The 20,809-nt window shown below is 45.4% G+C and overlaps 1 protein-coding gene across 3 annotated transcripts; it reads left to right on the top strand.

Moving 5' to 3' along the window:
* Positions 1-1,459: 1,459 nt before the first annotated feature.
* On the top strand, positions 1,460-15,947 carry LOC102947995 (cytosolic 5'-nucleotidase 1A). 3 transcript variants are annotated; one of them, XM_027828925.3, is made up of 7 exons: positions 1,460-1,552; positions 7,328-7,386; positions 8,899-9,066; positions 10,966-11,095; positions 11,809-11,931; positions 13,450-13,628; positions 14,664-15,947. In XM_027828925.3, exons 2-7 carry the CDS (start codon positions 7,342-7,344, stop codon positions 14,964-14,966), a joined length of 948 nt encoding a protein of 315 aa, XP_027684726.2. In that variant the 5' UTR covers positions 1,460-1,552; positions 7,328-7,341; the 3' UTR covers positions 14,967-15,947. The 3 variants fall into 3 exon arrangements, with proteins under 3 accessions (XP_027684726.2, XP_027684725.2, XP_007066673.2); XM_027828924.3 differs by having other exon boundaries at positions 1,487-1,636; XM_007066611.4 differs by having other exon boundaries at positions 1,513-1,649.
* Positions 15,948-20,809: the final 4,862 nt, after the last annotated feature.

Genomic DNA, 20,809 nt, shown 5'->3' with positions numbered 1-20,809 from the left:
GAGGATTCCTCCAGTGAAGGGATGAGCTATTCATAAAAACAATAATGAAAGAAGCTATGAACTCAAAAACGGTGGCTAATAAACATATGCGCAAGTGGTTCACACATGACATGCAGAGCCAGAGTCCCAGCTGATGTACATAGGCACAGCTTCATTGGTTGCACTGGAGTGATGCTGATTTCAGCGGGGGATGTGACCCCTGAAACAGACACAGATACAAGTAATAATAGAGACTGAGAAAGGGCTATTCAGTGAAAGAATCAAGATTGAGATGTGAGCCTGAAAACCGAGAGTGCCTTTACACAGCTGTGTACTGCCTGAAAACAGCCCAGTCAGACAGCCTGGAACAAAAGGGTTAAAAAACCTAGGGACACAGAAAGGCAATCTCACCCAAGTGTTGCATCTGCTCCACCCTGTGATGAAGACATAAGCACTTCCTCATAGCTGTGAGCTTTAACAAGGCCATCTGTGCATCGGAGTCTGATCTGCAATATCCTGGGACACAGAACTGGTCTGCTTCTGTGCAGCAGAGAATGCCATGTGTCATGCCAATGGCATGGCAGGCTAAAAGGCTTTTACTTTGTTTCTCAAAAGGAAAATGTTTTAAAAACTCAAATAGACTCTTTTAGCAGGTCAGATGAAGAGATTAGCTACCTCAGAGTAACAGAACAATGCCTCAACTGGAGTCTAGTTCTTGTACACATTTCAGAAAAAGAGTCAATAATGATACTTAGCACTAATTATGGCACCTAGGCCTTGATCTAGCAAAGCACTCAAACATTTGCTTAACTTTAAGCATGTGGGTAGACCCATTGACTTCAAGATGCTTCAACACATGCTTTGCTGGACAGGAAGTTTAAACCTCCAACAGAGTGGGAGGTAGGAAGAGTGTTTTTATCCCCATTTTAAAACGTTAAAAATAATTGTGGGAAATGTTAAAATCGTCACATAATGAACAGACAAATTTTCTTGGCATCCTATTAATATTCTGTGTTAGCCCCTTTGCTTGAGTAATCAACAAACTCACCGTTTCTCTGTGTGTGTGTGTGTATATATATATATATACTGAATGACTTGTATTCTTGGGTAGGTGTGAGTGTATATAATTGGTCTAAATTATGACAGTTCCATTTTCAAGGGCCATGAAATGAAAGAGCTGAAAGTGAGTTACAAATAGCTCTGAATCTAAAAACAGAAGGAATTGCAGGAATGACCACACATACCGCCAAAAAGTAACAGAGCAGCCCAGTTGCACTCTGATTCTGAGATTATCATTGCCTTTTCATTAGTAGCCTGGCTGCGCCCAGAACCTCTGATTACTAGAGCAGTGTCCTGGGATCCACCCTAAAGACTACAAACCTCTCCCCACAACCTGGCAGCCTGCCATGCTGCGCAGCCTGGGAAATGAAGTCTAATCCTTCTTGTTTGCATTGCAGAGAGGATGCCAGGCTGCAGAGATGACTACGAATCCCAGCATGCTGCGTGGGTTCTCTGAGCATGGGCACTGCCGCATTCCTTTCTGCTTCCTGCCAGGGGATGGGAAATATAAAAGGTGAGGCAGTGTCTTTTTTAAAAATTTGAATGCTGCTACCACTGCTGCGACAAGCTGCACTGGAGAGTGGAGGGAGCACACACAGTGAGTTTGGCTTGTATGTGTCTATAGACAGCTCTTGTATGTTGTCCTGAGGGCAGTCTGGAAGAACGATGCTTTTTCCCAAATAAGAATGAATTAGTTTCCAAGCTGGTCTCTGTTTGTGCGTGTGTGTGTGTTTGTGTGTGTGTGCAGGGGTGCTGGAACGACTGGCTTGAAGTAGTTTCCATCATATACAGGGCAGGGGTTTACAGCTTTGTTCAATGCCTTTCAATGCTATAAAAATTGTTCCAATGCCCCTGTGTGTGTGTAGTAGGACAGGAACATGGAAATTAAGCAAACTTGGTTTTATACAGGAGAACAATCAGACCAAGGATGGTAGGGGGAGCAGAGGCAAAGTCCAGCATCACTTCCAAGAACAAAGTAACATCACAGACACCAAGGGTATGGCGACAGTACGGCCGCTGCAGTGGCCCGGCTAGGGTGCTGTAGTTGTGTCACTGTGATATAGACACTTCCAACATGGATGGAAAGGATTTTACATTGACCCAGCTGTGTCTACAATGAGGAGTAGGTCGACCTAACTATGTCGTACAGGGCACAACATTTTTCACAGCCCTGGGTCAATCTAATGTTTTAAGTGTAGACTTAGCCTAAATGGCCCTGTTGTTGCTTCAGTTCAGCGGCTGGAAGGGGAACGTGGATCTGTTTCTTCTGGTTCATTTCTCTTTCCTTTTCAGCTGATGTGGTTAGACGCAAGCTGCCTGCTTGGGTGAAGCTCTGTGGTGGGAAACCTCTCTTGCTGCTACGTGTTTATAACAATATTCCTTCTACATTATAATGGAGGCTTGATTTAATTCCCCAGCAGATGCATGTGTGCGCACAGACAAATCCGACGTCTAATGGGCATCTCCCTCCAGCATTCAGCAGCCTCCCTTGCTGTTGTAACTTCAAAAATGGCAGTTCTTGCCTATGTGCCTTGTACCAATCCATGGTGTGCACGTAAAGCACTGGGTTTCAGTGGTTGTTTACATGTGTCATAGAGAATAGGATTCACCCCCTTTGGCTTCAGCCCAGGTTTCTCCTCCAAGAGCTGTGAGAGCAGGAGCTGTTTGATATACCCCGATGTATCCTATCTATTAGAGGACAGTGGTACTCATACACACAGTTCACGATCAACATGTGAGCCAACCCAGTGGGTTATGTGCACCCTCCAGCATCCGCAGTACCTGAGAGAATGTACCATTCTGGTTAAGCTAGAGCAGTGGTTCTCAATGACGGGTACGTGTACCCCTGGGGGCACGCAGAGGTCTTCCAGGGGGTACATGAGCTCATCTAGATATTTGCCTTGTTTTACAACAGGCTACATAAAAAGCACTAACAAAGTCAGTGCAAACTAAAATTTCATAGACGCCCATTTGTTTATACTGCTCTGTATACTGTACACTGAAATGTAAGTACCATATTTATATTCCAGTTGATTTATTTTATAATTCTATGGTAAAAATGAGAAAGTCAGCAATTTGTCAGTAGTAGTGTGCTGTGACACTTTTGTGTTTTTATGTCTGATTTTGTGAGTTTTTAAGTGAGATGAAACTTGGGAGTACACACATAGGCATGGCAGCTAGGAGTGCGGGGCATGCTGCATCACCCCAAGGCTCTCAGCTATCAGCCCCGCGCCTGGAGTCCCGGCTGCTGCCTTGCACACCCAGGGTCTCAGCTGCCGGCCCCACATCCAGGGTCCCGGTTGCCACCCCGTGCACGGGGCTTTACTCCCAACCTCAGCTCTCGGGGCTGGACAAGGGTAAGGGGGCTGGCTTTCAGCACCCCCACTATTAAAAATTTTGCACAAGACAAATCAGACTCTTGAAAAGGGTACAGTAGTCTGGACAGGTTGAGAGTCACTGAGCTAGAGACTTTCTACTTGACCACCATTGATTGTAGACCTAAATGTATCTCATATCTGGCAAGTTATTTTCTGTGACTCACCAGAGGGAGTTATAGAGGAATTTGCACAACTAGGGTGGAGCTCAAGCACTGAGGAGTTGTGGTTTATTCACAAGCAGGCATATATAGCAACAACCCACAAACCACTTGGGTTGTACAGACCACTAAATTGAAATCCCAAAACTATGCATTGATCTAAACCTCTGCAGTCCAGAGACACCATGTAACTAGCTGTGTATGCATGGGGACCATCCGAATTCAGGAAACCACCACATTAGTCCCTTAAAATCTCCTTCTGCTTTGATACCTACAGAAACATACGAACAGCCAATTTAGACTCCATAATTTTCTGTGTGTAGTTGGGATTATGCTTTCCAATGTGCATCACTTTGCTTTTATCAACATTGAATTTCATCTGCCATTTTGTTGCCCAGTCACCCGGTTTTGTGAGATCTTTTTGTAGCTCTTCGCAGTCTTCCTGGGACTTAACTATCCTGAGTAGTTTTGTATCCTCTGCAAATTTTGCCACCTCACTGTTTACCCCTTTTTCCAGAACATTTATGAATATGTTGAATAGGACTGGTCCCAGTACAGACCTCTGGGAGACACCACTATTTACCTCTCTCCACTCTGAAAACTGACCATTTATTCCAACCCTTTGTTTCCTATCTTTTAACCAGTTACCAATCCATGAGAGGACCTTCCCTTTTATCCCATGACAGCTTACTTTGCTTAAGCAATTTGCAGATGATACAAAATTTGCAGATGATACAAAATTACTAAAGATAGTTAAGACCCAGGCAGACTGTGAAGAGCAACAAAGGGATCTCTGAAAACTGGGTAACTGGGTAACAAAATGGCAGATGAAATTTAATGCTGATAAATACAAAGTAATACACATTGGAAAGCATAATCCCAACTATACATATAAAATGATGGGGTCTAAATTAGCCGTTACCACTCAAGAAAGAGATCTTGGAGTCATTGTGGATAGTTCTCTGAAAACATCCACTCAATGTGCAGAGGCAGTCAAAAATGCAAACAGAATGCTGGGAATAATTAAGAAAGGGATAGATAATAGGACAGAAAATATCATGTTGCCTCTATATAAATCCATGTTATGCCCACATCTTAAATACTTTGTGTAGATGTGGTCGCCCCATCTCAAAAAAGATATATTGGAATTGGAAAAGGTTCAGAAAAGGGCAACAAAAATTATTAGGGGTATGGAAAGGCTTCTGTATGAGGAGAGATTAATAAGACTGGGACTTTTCAGCTTGGAAAAGAGACGGCTAAGGGGAGATATGATTGAGCTCTGTAAAATCATGACTGGTGTAGAGAAAGTAGATAAGGAAGTGTTGTTTACTCCTTCTTATAACACAAGAACTAGGGATCACCAAATGAAATTAATAGGCAGCAAGTTTAAAACAAACAAAAGGAAGTATTTCTTCACACAACACACAGTCAACCTGTGGAACTCCTTGCCAGAGGATGTTGTGAAGGCTAAGAGCATAACAGGGTTCCAAAAAAGAACTAGATAAATTCATGGAGGATAGGTCCATCAATGGCTATTAGCCAGGATGGGCAGGAATGGTGTCCCTAGCCTCTGTTTGCCAGAAGCTGGGAATGAACAACCGGGGATGGATCACTTGATGATTACCTGTTCTGTTCATTCTCTCTGGGGCACCTGGCACTGGCCACTGTCAGAAGATGGGATACTGGGCTAGATGGACCCTTGGTCTGACCCAGTAGGGCCATTCTTATGTTAAGTACCTTTGGTGAGGGACCTTGTCAAAGGCTTTCTGAAAATCTAAGTACACAGTATCCACTGGATCCCCCTTGTCCACATGCTTGTTGACCCCCCTCAAAGAATTCTAGTAGATTGGTGAGGCATGATTTCCCTTTACAAAGACCATGTTGACTCTTCCCCAACAAATTATGTTCATCTATGTGTCTAACAATTTTGTTCTCTGCTAAAGTTTCAACCAGTTTGCCCGGTACTGACGTCAGGCTTATTGGCCTGTAATTGCCGGGGATCACCTCTGGAGCCCTTTTTAAAAATTGGCATCATATTAGCTATCCTCCAGTCATTGGTGCCCTTGCCCTTGACTGGGCTTGTAGGTGCTACAGTAACACAAATAACAAATACTAACGGTAATAATAACAACCCTGTATAATGAATTGGATGCAAACCGTTTTTTGGACAGCTCTATTCTGTTGCAGTACTCTCAGCTTTGGCAGGAGACCTATAAAATGAAACTCTTTCAGTGAAACATGTTTGCCCAGTGAAATCATAACAAGGTTATTGACTTTTTAGTAATGAAAGTGCTGAATATTTTATGGTTGATTACAGCAAACAGTGCATCATGGAAGATCAAGTCCAGGTAGGCAGCCTAGCCCATGGAGGAGAATGAGCGTATGAGGCACCCAAACTACAACTCCCATGAGGCACCACAATGGCATTTTAGAATAAAAATATTTTGGTTTTCAGTTGAAGTATTTTGGGTTTTGGCTGAATAGTGAATTTTTTTCAGTTTTCAGTTTATTTTTTGATGAAAAATTGAAATTATCTTCAGAAAGCACATGCTTCTTCAAAAAAGTCTCCAGTCAAAAACCCAATTTCGCATGAAAAAATAGTTTCATTGTAAAGTATTCGACCAGCCCTAGATAAGATCCATGGTTGAAAGACTGGTCCATTGAAGTCAATGGGAGTTTTACCAACTTACGTAGATCTGTGATTTCACTCCATGTTTTTACTGTCCGTGTTCTGTACTGGTTCAGTAAATGGGTGTGATCTAATATAGACTCACCTCAATGTCTGATATAGATTTGCTTGGTAAATTTAAAAAAAGACTTTCAGTTTAGGAAAGTACAAGGTTAACAAGCTTAATTCATTTCCACATTTCCCAGCCTACTTCACCAGCACCTTTCCTCTTACTGAGAAAGAGGCAGAAAGATCCAGGGAACCAGAACCTTTGGTTCAATTTTTGTCCTGATTTATACCAGTGGAGATTGCAAGGGCTATTAATCAAAGCAGAATTTGTCTCTTAGCTGTTCAATGAATTTAACCCAATCTAGTCTCTTATATAGTAGCCAACATGCCCCTGTGAATTAGGGAAGTATTATCCCCATTTTACAGATGGCAACAGAGGCAGAAGGAGATTTAAGGGACTTCCTCAGCGTCACAACTGGAGTTTGTGGTAGAGCCAGGAACTGAACTCAGATCTCCTCCATCCAGTGCCTCCATCCCAGTCTATCTCAGAATATAAAGGCTTAGCCCTCAAACACTATGCACAGAGGCCTGAAATGCAAAGGGTCCATTTTTTATTTTCATCACAACTTCTGTTGTCTTGACTATTTTTAGTGACTAGTTCTATTCTAGTGCTAATTACTGGATTTCTGAAGCTAACCAACCCTTAATAAGTATCAGATCTGGCATTGGCTGAATAGGAGCCAATGTGGATCAATTTGGTAATGATCAGATTAGACGGAAATGGTTCGATCAGACATTTATTCTTTTGTAGGCGACCTATGCCTGCCGATAGTGGGGGAGGGTGGAGTGAGGGCAGTGGCTTCTGCAGTGTTACTGAGCATGCTCAGTGCGTGTGAGCATGCTCAGTACAAGGCAAGCAGCAAATCTGGGGGGGTGACCCTGCCCCTCCCCCCACCACGTCCTCTAGTGCCATGCCACTTGTTGATTAAAATTTGAAAAGAGTAAAACATCTCCCGAGTCTGAATTTGATCTAACATTGTTGTCAAAGTTTAATAATTTATTTTCTGTTGTTTGAGGTTGGAGATAGAAGATGGCAGAGGTTGAAAGCACAGTTATAAACACCAATGTGAAACAGGTAAGAAGTTATTTGTTACACCACTTTATATTTCATCGTTCAAGCACTTATCGTCAGTGTGATATTCCAAAACCCACCAACAAAGAGAAGCAAGATCTAGGGACCTGAGCACAGGAATGGGAGTTAGGAACTCCTGAAATCTAATTTTGATTCCAAAGTTGGAGCTAAAATGTTCATGCCGGGGGAACTAAAGAATCCCTATTTTCAGGCACCTAAATAAAAGCAGCTTGGTTTTCAGAACTACTGAGCACCTGAAGCTCCCAATGAAGTTATAAGAACCTACGAAAGCTTATGCCCAAATACATTTGTTACTCTCTAAGGTACCACAAGGGCTCCTTGTTGTTTTTGGTCGTATAAAGAAAGGGTGAGACTGATTCGTTTGGAAAAGCCTGCCTTTGCAGTGGCTGAAATGAAAACTCATAAGTGGTAGCATCCATGAAGGACATGATTGACTTTTTATTCTTCTTGCAAGAGTGGAGACAAACTGAGGTGAAACATGCCTGTGAAGGGAGGTGGGGCTGATGATGTGCAGTGAAGCTAGTCTGTGTTGGCACGAAACCGTGGATGGTGTTGGTAAAGCATGTGTCCCCTCTTTACAGCTCTGCACAAGTAGTGGAATGAGGCTGTACTGTGTCCAGATCAGCCAAAATTATGGAGCAGGTGCCCAAAACTGTCACAGACAGACAACAGTATGCGTCATGCATGCTGCCAAGTTGGGAGTGACGTGACCTCCAACCTTTGCCTGCCCTATCTTTTGTGATCTGAGGGGTTGAGAGTGAACACCATAGACCCAGGGTGCATCTCTTTCTCCCTAGGTCCCTCTCTTCCCTGGATTGTGCAGGGCCAACAGCAATCAAGTGTGTGTCATGCTATCCAATGCGCACAGCTGCCACGGTGGGGTTTGAATCTCAGGCATCATGCCTTAATTCATCCTGGTCAACAAATATATGTAACAAGTGAGCTGTTGGTAGAATAGGTGTCCTATCCCACATCTATTCCTGCCTGGTCTGACCCCAGCGTACAGCTCCGTTCATCCAATAACTTCCACCTGAAACAAACTTTGTCCCAGCTGCTGTAATGTGCAAGATGTATACACACCATCTAGGTTCTGAATGGGGGACTCCACTAACTGGGGAAGTGCGCTATCAGTGTCCACCCACCAGCTCGCAGACAACACCCACAGGTGAGAGAAGGTGTGTAGCAACACTGTGACGCTGGCGGTGCTCTATAGATCAGCTGGACGGACACGGTCGATCACTGTGCCTGCTCAAGTCTTGGCACTGAACAGCCCCACGTCCGCAGGGATTGGCTGCCTGTGGTGGGGGGTCGGGGCAATTGCAAGGCTAACCCAGGTAGTTAGGACTCCAGGAAGTGTGTGGGAGAAGGGAGATGATGTCAGAGCCTGCAGCTCCCACTGCTCCTTTGCAGCACCCTCTCCCCATTGATCATTGCCATCTCTTTCTTTTAAATCCACCCCTCTCTTCTTTTGGGATCTCCCACTGCCCACCGCAGAAAGACCCAAATGAGGCGCTGGTCATCGCCGTGACAACCAGGGCCATCTTCAACCTGGAGGAGGAGCATCAGCTGTTCCTGACAAAGGGCAAGGAAGAGTATGTGAAGTATCAGCAAGTCAATGAGGATAAGCCCTTGGAGCAAGGTACAGCCTTCGCTTTCATTCAGGTGAGATGCCAGCAATGGCCCCCATTTCCTTCAAGCCTTGTGCTCTTTGGCTGGGGCATCTCTCTCTGACATAGGCAAAGAGTTGTGCCTCACTCATGGTGAGGTATGCTTTCATCCAGGTGAGATGCTTTGGCCCAGATTCTACATTAAAACAACACCTAAATACCTTTGAGGGTCTGGGCCTTTGCCCGTAGCCAGGTGAGACCTTGGCTTTTGTGAGGTCAAGATGCTTCCAGCCTTATCTCTTATCAGTATAAGGTGTGGTCTCTGCTGCAGTCAAGGTGAGGTGCTTCCTCAGACATGCATCGGAGTGTGACTCTTGGCCCTTATTTGGAACAATGAAATATACACGTGAGTTGTGTGTTGTTCTGTTTTGTGGAGGGATACATTGCGGACACATAAACCATCAGGCACCATTCCAAAACTGATGGTGGTCAACTTGGATGGCACCACATCACTATGGTATTTTTAAAAATCATTTAGTGTTTCAAGCATAAATACCAGCCTTCCTGCCATACCCAGGATGGCAGACAGACTGTGAGGAATCAAGGAAAACTATGACACTAGTTTCCTCATCACAACCATCCTAGTAACCTTACCGTAGAAGGTTAGAGACAGCAAAATCAGCACCATGAAGTGACTTCTTGAGCAAGGATGTAACAGCAGCAATTTGGAGGGAAGATGACACCAGCAGAGGTTGGTGACATCTGAAAGTGGGTAGGCAAGTTGAATTATATATACTTAGTGCATATATAATGGACTATGTATAATTAGACAAAATAGGCTAAATTCAGGCCAGACATATGTCAATGGAAAAGGATGTGGCCCTGAATAAGAAATCTGGGGAGCTGTCATTCCCAAGGCTGAGGGGAGCTGTAGGCCACGCAGCAATACATGCTGGGAAAGGGGCAAGAAGGAGGTCCCTTTTTCATCAGTGTGCGATACACTGGGGAGAGAATAAGACTTGCTGTTCGTATCCCTGCTAGGAGAAAGAGCAACACTAGGAGAAGGGCAAGAGCTCCCGTTCTCTCTGGTCAAAGGGCCTGGGAAGAGGCCCAAGAGAAGACAGCCAGAGGGTGGGGTGAATCACTCCAACGAGGGGGTGCCTGTTGCAGAGTGAAGGAAGTGGCATGAAAGGGGAAGTGAAGCGGGGCCAGAGTTGGTGTTTGGACCTGACACCGGCTTCTCTGTCGAGGGTCTGAAGGCTGGAGCTTGAAGAAGAGACAGGGCACGAACTCCGCTGACTCAGAGGGAGCAGCAGAGCAGGGGGCGTTGCAGTTGTCCCCGAGGGAGGAGAGGAAACTCACAGACCCTCAGGGGAGGGCTGTGATCCAAGAAATGAGACTGCGGGCAATGTTGGACTCTCATTTACCCAGTGGAGTGGAGTGCTTTGGGTTAGCCAGAGGCTTAAAGTACAAAAACCAAATTACTGAGAGGGTAACTATGGCAACCAATAGGTCACGGCTAAATTTGGCCTCTTCTGGTTTAAGCCCAGGGTCAGGGCTGTTGGCGGTGGAAAGGCTGCAATCTCCTCTCTGCATCCAGGCGCCCTGCATGGAGGGGACACGGCTAGAACAATCACTAATGTTAGCTGATCCACCACAGGACTCCTGTAATGCCCTAGGGCAAGTTAAAGCCATCCCCTCCGCAACAGAATTCCTGAGGGGAAAGTGCATGGCAATGCTTTTGTCTGCCCTTCCTTGAGTGATTTCCCCATTGGTTGCAGAGGGCCACTGTCATCTACATTTCCCTACACCAACAAGAGCGATTCTGTCTCCCGGATGCAGGGGAGGAGTGCTGGAAATTGTGTGGCAGCAGATTGTGGGTACATTTGTAAGTATACAGCTCAGAGAACAGCCCTTTATAAAACAGTGTCGTGTCTCCGGCTGCTTCATCCAGGCCACGCAGTTTGTGAATGAGAAACTCCTGGAGAGAAACCCAGAGGAGAAGGGCCTCTTTGATGTCATCATCCTCTCCAACAACAGCCCAGAGAGTGGCATGCGCATCATCAACAGTGCTAAGCAACATGGTAAGGAGATCCCACCTCTCATTTGAAGTCCGCCCACATTCAGTGAATGGGGGAAAACTGTCATCTGGTCCTCCAGAGACTGCTGTGAAATAGATGAGGAGGTGGGTCCAGGGGGGATACACGCCCGTCTGGGGACAGGTGGTGTCGAAGGGGAAGGACACAGGCTATGTGTGGGATGGTAGCACAAAAAGGGGATGAAGTGAAGGGGATGTTGCGGGAAATGGCTGGCATCCTGAGAAGGATGTTGCATGAACGTGGGAGATAGGGAGTGAAGATTTAACATTGTGAGGGACCTTGTGCTGAGGTGGGGAGGAAAGATAATGGTGGCTATGCTGAGGGTCACTGCATGAGTGGAAGGCAGCAGGAAAGGGGTATTGCCCTGATATCTGGAGCAGCTGTTGTCCTGACAGGGTCATGACATCAGTTGCACAAAGGGACACTGCATTAGGGTGTGTCGGCCATGGCAGGAGATGTAGGGAGCGCTGTTTCAGTGTGTGGGCTGGAGCACAAGGCAGGCTGGAAATAGAAATTAAAAATCGTTTTTTGTGGGTGATCTTGGGCAAATCATTTCCCTGCTCGGTACCTCGGCTTTCCCACCAAGTGGGGATAATGATACGGACCTCGTTTGTAAAACACATTGAGATCCACGGATGAGAAGCACTGTGTAAGAGCTAGGTATTCTTTTGATTTCATTTACTTTTTCTGATGTTAAGGTTTGGAGATTTCCAAGTTTTGCTTTGTCAGCGATGAAGATTCCACCCAGTACTTGAAATCCCATAATGTCAAGCTCTTCCTCTCGGCCGACAGGACGGACGTGTGCAATGCACTCCAGCGAGGTGTGGTTTCTCCTTCTCCCTCACCCAGTCTGGGATTTCATTCTTACACCTGGGCCCTACACCGCCTCCCCCCAGCACCCCCAAGATGAAGTTACTTCAAGACTTGCTTTTTCAGAGGGGTTTATTACTCGATTCAGAGAAGTGGTTCTGGGCTCGATCTTGACACATTAGGTCTCAGCCTGGAAACAATTCAGAACCTAACAGTTCAGCAGGGTCTAGAAGTCACACATAACCATCTTGTAACTGTTTGGTGGTGCATGTCAGATGAACTAGCAGGTCTCCAGTGCAACTGGGCAAGTAACTCATAATTCATCTGTTGCTGAAGAGTTTAGTCTCTTTCTGTTTACCAGATAACCACAAACAGACCATGCGTTTTCTCAGATGTATTCATTATTCTAAACTATACATCAAATAGTGCGTGTGAATAATTGTTGCTCATGAATTCGGTCATAAGTTGGTTGTTACGAGCATCCGGTATTGTAGATTCAAGCTGTTCCTGCTCCCAGGTTGAATGAGTCACTGTTACAATTAGGTTTGCAGAGCACTCTGATTATAAATTGGAAATTTGCTTTCTGTGATTCACTTAAAATTAAGCATATGCTGAAGTGCTTTCCTGAATGGGGATGGACATAAGCATGCACTCAACCTCAATCAGGGTGTAGGAGTCTTTCCAATGACTTTCAGGGAGATCAGGCCCAGAGTCTCTTTTCATGAACAATGCTGGTTTGACTGGGACCTCGCCCAGCTGTCGAGGTTCCTTCTTTCAGGCAAACAACACAATCCACAAGCAACTTACATCTGAACGACAAATCTTTTCTCTGCAGTGAAGTAAAACCCTAAAGCTGCCTGACTGAGTAACATTCCTTGTTTAAAACCCATTTTCTGGCTATAATACCAGTATGTGAGAGTGGGCAGAGAACCCCTTTTCTCCAGTGGAGGAAGAGGGCCAGCATTAGGCCAGGTGCATAGAAGAATATAGTGGAGGTGCCAGCCAGTTTCACCACCTGCACCAAGGGAGCATATCTGGGTTTGGCAGGGTAGGATAAGCACAGGCAGGAGAGTGCTGGGTGTATTTGGTGCATAGGGGCAGCAAGCCACGCTCCCCACAGCACCTACGGAGGTGTCTCCAGACAGTGACATCTGACCATTGCCTCTCCTTCGCACCCCCACAATGGCTCTGCCTCTGCAGATGTCTAGCTGGGCCCTATTTAGAGATCTATCGTCTGTTTTCACTTGGGGAACCGGAAGCTGCGAGGGCCTGATCCCAAGCCCATTGAAGTCAGGGGCAGTCTTTCCCTGGATGTCAGTGGGCATTGGGTGAGGTTGTAACAATTTCCTGGAAGAAGCTGTGCCTATGCTGACTGCTCCCCAGCCTGCCCTCCCTTGCATGCAAGCACAAAGGTGAGCAGCATCACCAGGCAGCCAGGACTCGTACTCTGGGGCCCTCACCGGAGCGTGGACACAGTCTCTCTGGTTCCCATTCTCAGCTGGGCAGTGACGCGTCTTTCTGTCCCACAGGAGTGTCGGCGGCTCTCATCTTCCAGCAGGAGGTGCAGGCCCCCTGCACCCAACTGCGAGTGGTGTTTGACGGGGATGCCGTGCTCTTCTCGGATGAGACAGACCGGGTTTTTCGAGAGAAGGGGCTGTCGGAGGCTCGGGAGTATGAGAGGGCAATGGAAGCCGTGCCCATGGGGGAGGTATGTTCGCTTGCCCTGCCTTAATGGGCTTCCCAGTCCCTACACTTGCTTCCAACCTGCTCAGTCTGTTTGTGTTACACTCACCCACAGTGACCAGTGAGTGAGCCCTCCTGCTAGGGTTTCACTAATAACCCCTTGCAGCAGAATATGCACAAACATTCATGGGTGGCCTCTGGCCTATACATTGACTGCTTTGGCCTGATCCAACACCCCGCTGAAGGCATTGGAGAGTCCCCCATTGGTTTCAGTGAATGCTGTAACAGACCATAGGTCTCTTCTCCTGTAGATGCGGTTTGTGACGCTGGCCCTGCACTGAAATCAGATGGGATGCCAGTGAATATTTGCTCTATTTCTAACCCTCTTCCCAGTCTGCAAACCTTTATTAGCAAATTCACTGTCATTTGTCACAATCAACTGGTCCTACTTTTGTGGTGCTGCTTGTTGGAACATGTCCATCTGCTCACTTGGTACTGAGATAAGGCCACAACATTCACTTCCATTTCTGCCCTACTTGGGGTTTACATCAAGTCTTCAAAAGTGAAGGGCTAGAGCACTAACCCACTGTGCTACTACACAGTTCACCCTATGGCACAGTTCACAGACCACTGGTGCTCTGCCGACCACTTGCCGGAGGAGAGCTGACTGGTGGCACAGTGCTGGCTCCCTCTTGTTTCTAGCTGCTAAGTTGCATTAAAAGACAGGTACATGCTATTCGGCTTTATGACAGGTTTATGATATTCAAAGCATAAACTGATTTCCTAAAGTCACGTTTCCATGTAAGCAATTGCTGTCATTGCTACAGGGATGTTTTATGATTGATGAGCGGGGAAGTGTCCACGAGACCATCCCTCTAGTAAATTGTGGTCCAGGCACTGGAAAAGTTCGAGATCTGCAGCTGTAAGGAATTTACATTCCTAGCCTCTGTGAGAAATCGCTCAATCTTCCTTGACCTCTCTTTTCTGGCTATTTTTGTGCAAAGGTGAAATTAATCCCTCCTCATGTACTCCCAACCTCTAATCCCTGTGTGGTTTCCAGGGTCCATTGAAGGCATTTGCCATGCATCTTGGGAAGATGCGCAAGAAGTTCAGCCAGGAGAATTCCCCTATTCGCACCTACTTGGTGACTGCCCGCAGCGGCCGTGATATGGGCATCCGTGCTATCAAGACCCTCCGGGAATGGGGGCTGGCGATTGACGAAGCCTTCTTCATGGACGGAGCTCCCAAGGGCCCTCTCCTCTCCCAGATCCAACCCCACATCTTCTTTGACGATGGCCTTCATAACATCCAGGGGGCTCAGGATATTGGCATACCCTCTGCCTTGGTCCCCTGTAACTGCTGATGGGCAGGGATGAAGGGGCAAAGGTCATCCAAGGATCAGGCCTCCCAAAATGCAATGGGAGAACACCAGGACAAAGCTTCTGCCAGAAGGGATAAGGGAGGGTTTCTAAACCTGTGCTAAGCAAGCTTGGGGCAGAGGGAGAGAAGATGCTGTGTGTTGACGTGGTGCTGGACCTGTTGCTCTTGGGTCCCTCTCTTAGTTCCAAAGACAGGGTCCATCTGACCTTGGGGATGTGGCAACAGAAGCCAAAAATCCACAGGAAGGAAGGACTCTTGAAATGTAACCATTACGCCCATCTCTTGATCTGCCTTAGCCGTCTCTTCAATGACTGCAACCCTTCCAGCCACTAGGGCTAATGTGCTCCACTACTCGTGTCATACGAGCACTGAAACCACAGCTCTAGCGATGAGACCATGTGAGCTGAAGACAGCATGTCACTGTCGTAAGAGGCAGGCAGTGTAAGCTCAGGCTGCACTCAGGCATGGGAGTTGGTCTTTGGGGTTTTGGGCCAGTACTGCTATTCAAATGCCAAGATGCCCTCTAAACGCTGCATTTGTTGGGGATTGCGCTTTTTCAAAGGAAACTATTTTTTTTACTGTGTATGTTTTATATATATGGGGCCAAATCCTGAGGGGTGCTGAGCAACTAGTGAGCACTTGCATCTTCCGCTGACTTCAGCAGGAGTTCCAGATGCTCAGCACCTCCCAGGATTTGAGTGCCAGGGACCAGGAAATCTGTCTTCTCATAGTTTCTAGTTTGTAGGTATGCCTTACATTGGGCCTGATTCTGATCTCCCATTTGGTGTAAATCAGGAGTAACTCCACAGAAATCAGTGGAATTATACCAGGGTAAGTGAAATCAGAATCCGGTCCATAATATCTAGTAGTTAATTTAATGTCAACCTCTCTCTCTTCCACATCTCTTTTCTGCTCAGTTCTCTCTTTTCCTGCCAGCCACGCAGCCTCTCTGCTCCTCTCCCCTCTAAATGGCACAGAAAGATCAAGTCACTGTCAATTTATAATGCACAACACTGCAAAGCTGCTTTTCTCACAGTATCTCAAGTATGTTTGTGCCGAGAATAGGGTAAGAATGGCAGACCCCACAGTATATCTGGTCATTCACACTTAGGATCCAAGACAAATCATTCCAATGTTATTTTCCAGTAATAATTTTTTTAAAGAACTAAGTCTGGGTTGGTTATATCTGCACACAAATATGGTGCAAAGCCCTCGTATAGACGTAATATACATAGGATACTAGGGTTATAGCCTCTATGTGTGTATGTTTATTTACATAGATATAGATAGATATAAATAATGGGCCAGTTTCTCAGTTGGTGTAAATCTGTGGTAGTTCCTTTGACTCAAGGAGCTATGCCAACTTATCTGAGAATGTGGCCCTACATGTATGATGCTGCAGTAATGACCTAGCACTCCAGTTCCTGTGTGCTCTTCGCAGCAACAGCGCTTCGATTTTAGTGCTTGAATCTCAGCAAACTATTCAAAAGGGGTAGGAAGATTCAAAAATAACATCAGAGTATTGGGGTAGGAGAGGGCTTAGCCGAGTGCCTTATTCTAAGCACGCTGCGTTACACATTCCTTGTTTCTTCTCGAATAAACAGCCATTAGCTTTTGTTCTTGCTGGCTGTAACAGGGGCTGCTGATTACACTGCGGCATTGTTCTTGCTGGCGCTGGAGCATCTGAAGCCTGTCCTGAGTGGTTTTGGATATGTTGGATTGTTTACTGGGCAGGAAGCAGTAGGATGGAGCCTAATTTATATTTGTTTATATTTGCTAACCTGCAGTTTCTTTCCAAGGGCTGGTTTCAGAGTAGCAGCCGTGTTAGTCTGTATTCTCAAAATGAAAAGGAGTATTAGTGGGCTCAAATAAATTGGTTAGTCTCTAAGGTGCCACTAGTACTCCTTTTCTTTTTTCCAAGGGCTGAATTTCATCCATTTGTCTATGCACACATTCACCACCAGAGGCCACCATGCTGCTCCTTACTGAAACAGGCATGCTGGCCAATTGATTCCATTGCTGCTGTGGCATGCGGCCAAGTCACAAAATCACGGCAAACAGAACTTAGATTTTTGCTTCAAAGGGGCTCTTACAAGCAGTGGGTGAAAAACAATGTTTAATTGACAAAATACAAGAAAAATATCGTACTGCCTCTATATAAAAATCCACAGTACGCCGACATATTGAATAGTGCATGCAGATTTGGTCACCTCATCTCAAAAAAGATCCACTGGATTTGGAAACGGTGCAGAAAAGGGCAACAGAAATAATTAAGGGTATGAACACCTTCTGTATGAGGAGAGATTGAAAAGACTTGGGATTTTTCAGCTTGGAAAAGAGATGACTAAAGGGGCATATGATCGAGGTCTATAAAATCATGACTGGTGTGGAAAAATTGAATAAGGAAGTGTTATTTACTCCTTCACATAACACAAGAACTAGGGGTCACCCAATGAAATTAATAGGCAGCAGGTTTAAAACCAAAAAAAAAAAGTATTTCTTCACAGTCAACCTGTGGAACTCTTTTCCAGGGGATGTTGTGAAGGCCAAAACTATAGCAGGGTTCCAGTAAGAACTATACGTTCATGGAGGATAGGTCCAGCAATGGCTATTAGCCAGGGTGGGCAGGGATCCAACACCCTGTTCTGCATGTCCTTCGCCTCTGTTTGCCAGAAGCTGGGAGTGGGCAACAGGGCAACTTGATGATTGCCTGTTCTGTTCATTCCCTCTGGAGCACCTGGCATTTGGCCTCTGTCGGAAGACAGGATACTGGGCTAGCTGGACCTTTGGTCTGACCCAGCGTAGCCATTCTCATGTTCTTGTATAGAACCCAGATGTATCTGCTCCCCACTGTAACCCACTAGACCCCGCTCTCCTCCAAGAGCTGGGATAGAACCCAGGAGTCCTGATGGGGTCTCTCGTCACAGAGTTAGTAATAAAGTCAGAATATACATTAAATTTTAAACCTAACCAGTGTCCCTTAAGTGACTCACCACAAGATGTCAGAACACGTTGTTGTTAGAGCTGAGTGGGTCTAATATTTATTTAATTTTCTTTCTTTTTATAGGAATTAGGTACAGAGCTCCTGTCAGCTAATTGCTGTTATCTGCCAAAAAATTAGAGTTTTCAAGTGCCTAAGTATCCCCAGGATTCACGGTTTAAGGTGGCTCCCCCCTACCAAAATCTGCAGTGGCGCCCCTGGCTGGCCCACTGAAGTCAATGGCAAAACCCTCATCGACTTCAGTGGAGCCAGGATTTCACCTTGAGCTCTCCCCTTTTGAACCAGTAGGGGCTCAGAAGCAGGACTGCTATACACAGGAGTGAGTGTTGCTCGAAAGCAACCTTCCCTCCCCAGTGGTTGATGGAAGGAGTGACATTGACGAACACATAATCACTCCCCTGGCTAGAAAGATGCTGGCTGCACTGTGAGAAACTGAAGGTGAGAATGTTAAAGTAGGGAAATGTATGTGAGGTGGTAGTGAGGAAGAATTCCCAAGCTCTAGTGGAAATACTGTGGACCACTGCATACTGAGGAAGGGGGAGTTAGATGGTATCATAAATATAAAGGGAAGGGTAACCACCTTTCTGTATACAGTGCTATAAAATCCCTCCTGGCCAGAGGCAAAGTCCTTTTAGCTGTAAAGGGTTAAGAAGCTCAGGTAACCTAGCTGGCACCTGACCCAAAATGACTAATGAGGGGACAAGATACTTTAAAATCTGGAGGGGGGAAAAAGGTTTTTGTCTGTCTGTGTGATACCTTTGCCGGGAACAGATCAAGGATGCAAGCCCTCCAACTCCTGTAAAGTTAGTAAGTAATCTAGCTAGAAAATGCATTAGGTTTTCTTTGTTTTGGCTTGTGAAATTTGCTGTGCTGGAGGAAATGTGTATTCCTGGTTTTGTGTCTTTTTGTAACTTAAGGTTTTGCCTAGAGGGATTCTCTATGATTTTGAATCTGACTGCCTGTAAGATTATCTTCCATTCTAATCTTACAGAGCTGTTCTCTTATCTTTTTTTGTTCTTCTAATAAAGTTCTGTTTTTTAAGAATCTGACTGGGTTTTTTGGGTGTTAAAAATCCAAGGCTGGTCTGTGCTCATCTTGTTTATTCTCAAGCCTCCCCAGGAAAGGGGTTGTAAGGGCTTGGGGGGATATTTTGGGGAAATAGGAACTCCAAGTTGTCCTTTCCCTGTTCTTTGTCTAAATCACTTGGTGGTGGCAGCATGCTGTTCAAAGACAAGGTGAAGTTTGTGCCTTGGGAAAGTTTTTAACCTAAGCTGGTAAAAATAAGCTTAGGGGGTCTTTCATGCGGGTCCCCACATCTGTACCCTTGAGTTCAGAGTGGGGAAGGAACCCTGACAGATGGCTAAAGCAATAGTCTTCTTCGGCTTTCCACTCCTGTAGTAGACCCATAACCTCTGGCTGAGTTACTGAAGTCCTCAAATCTTGATTTAAAGACTTCAAGTTACAGAGAATACACCATTTACTCTAATTCAAACCAGCAAGTGACCCGTGCCCCATGCTGCAGAGGAAAGCAAAAAACCCCAGGGTCTCTGCCAATCTGACCTGTGGTAAAATTTCTTCCCAACCCCAAATACAGCACTCAGTTAGACCCTGAGCATGTGGCAAGACTCACCAGCTAGACACTTGAGAAAGAATTTTCTGTAGTAACTCAGAGATCTCCCCATCTAGTGTCCCATCTCCAGCCGTTGGGGATATTTGCTAATCGCAATCACAGGTGGGCCATATGCCATTGCAGGCAGTCTCATCATACCACCCCTCAAACTTATCAAGCTGAGCCTTAAAACAAGTTAGGTTTTGTTTCCCCCCTACTCCCCTTGGAAGGCTGTTCCAGAACTTCACTCCTCTGATGGTTAGAAACCTTTGTCTAATGTGAAGCCTAACTTATTGATGGCCAGTTTATACCCATTTGTTCTTGAGCCAGCAGTGTCCCTTTAATAACTCTTCTCCCTCACTGGTGTTTATCCCTTTGATTTATTTATAGAGAGTAATCATATCTCCCCTCAGCCTTTGGCTTGTTTAGCCAGAAAAAAAACAAGTTCCTTAAGTCTCCTCTCATAAGGTAGGCTCTCGGTTCTTCTGATTATCACAGTAGCCCTTCCCTGCACCGTCTCTGGTTGATTGTGCAGTGTTGCTGATGAGTGATGAGCTGAAGGCAATCGTGCAGAAAGGCTCTGACATCCATTCTTCACCACTAATAGACTATTGCATGGCACAGGAGAGCTGGTTGAAAAATCTCATTTTATTTCAGCAAAAATGTCAAATACAAAGATCTTGTCTTTAAGTAGTTCATGGAAAATGTCAAGTTTTTGACCAAAAAAAATCAAAACAAATGTTTGGTACATTTCAGATTTTAGATTTGCATTTTGTCTTGGTTTTCAAAAATCAAAGTGAAACGAAAACTGCAGTTAGAAATGAAGCCAAATGACAATTTTTGGTTTGAATTTTTTTCATTGACAGTTTAGTGGAAATTGAACCATTTTGGGGACACATTTCACCAACACTGTACTTTTTGGTTGGGGGGAAAAAAAATTCAACTGAAAAATTACAACCAGCTGTAGTTACGAGTAGCAGTGACTACTGTCCAATGAGATAACAAATTCAGTCTGCCTCTGTTTCAGCTTTGAATCACTTGAGTATCTCCTGAGTGAAATCTAAGGTTTTATTCCACCAGTCCCTAAAAAGGAGGTGAATCATAGATTTCACAAACGGAAAAGGCCTGTTAGGTCATGCCTGTCAGTGCAGAATTGTTCCGTACAGCACAGCGCCTCGTGTTTCATCCAGTCTATTTTAAATTGTGCCAGGGGATC

This window comes from Chelonia mydas, chromosome 6 (genome assembly GCF_015237465.2).
Source record: "Chelonia mydas isolate rCheMyd1 chromosome 6, rCheMyd1.pri.v2, whole genome shotgun sequence".
Classification (NCBI taxonomy): domain Eukaryota; kingdom Metazoa; phylum Chordata; order Testudines; family Cheloniidae; genus Chelonia; species Chelonia mydas.
The sequence above is the reverse complement of the archived record's forward strand: the minus strand, read 5'-3'. Positions and strand labels throughout refer to the sequence as shown.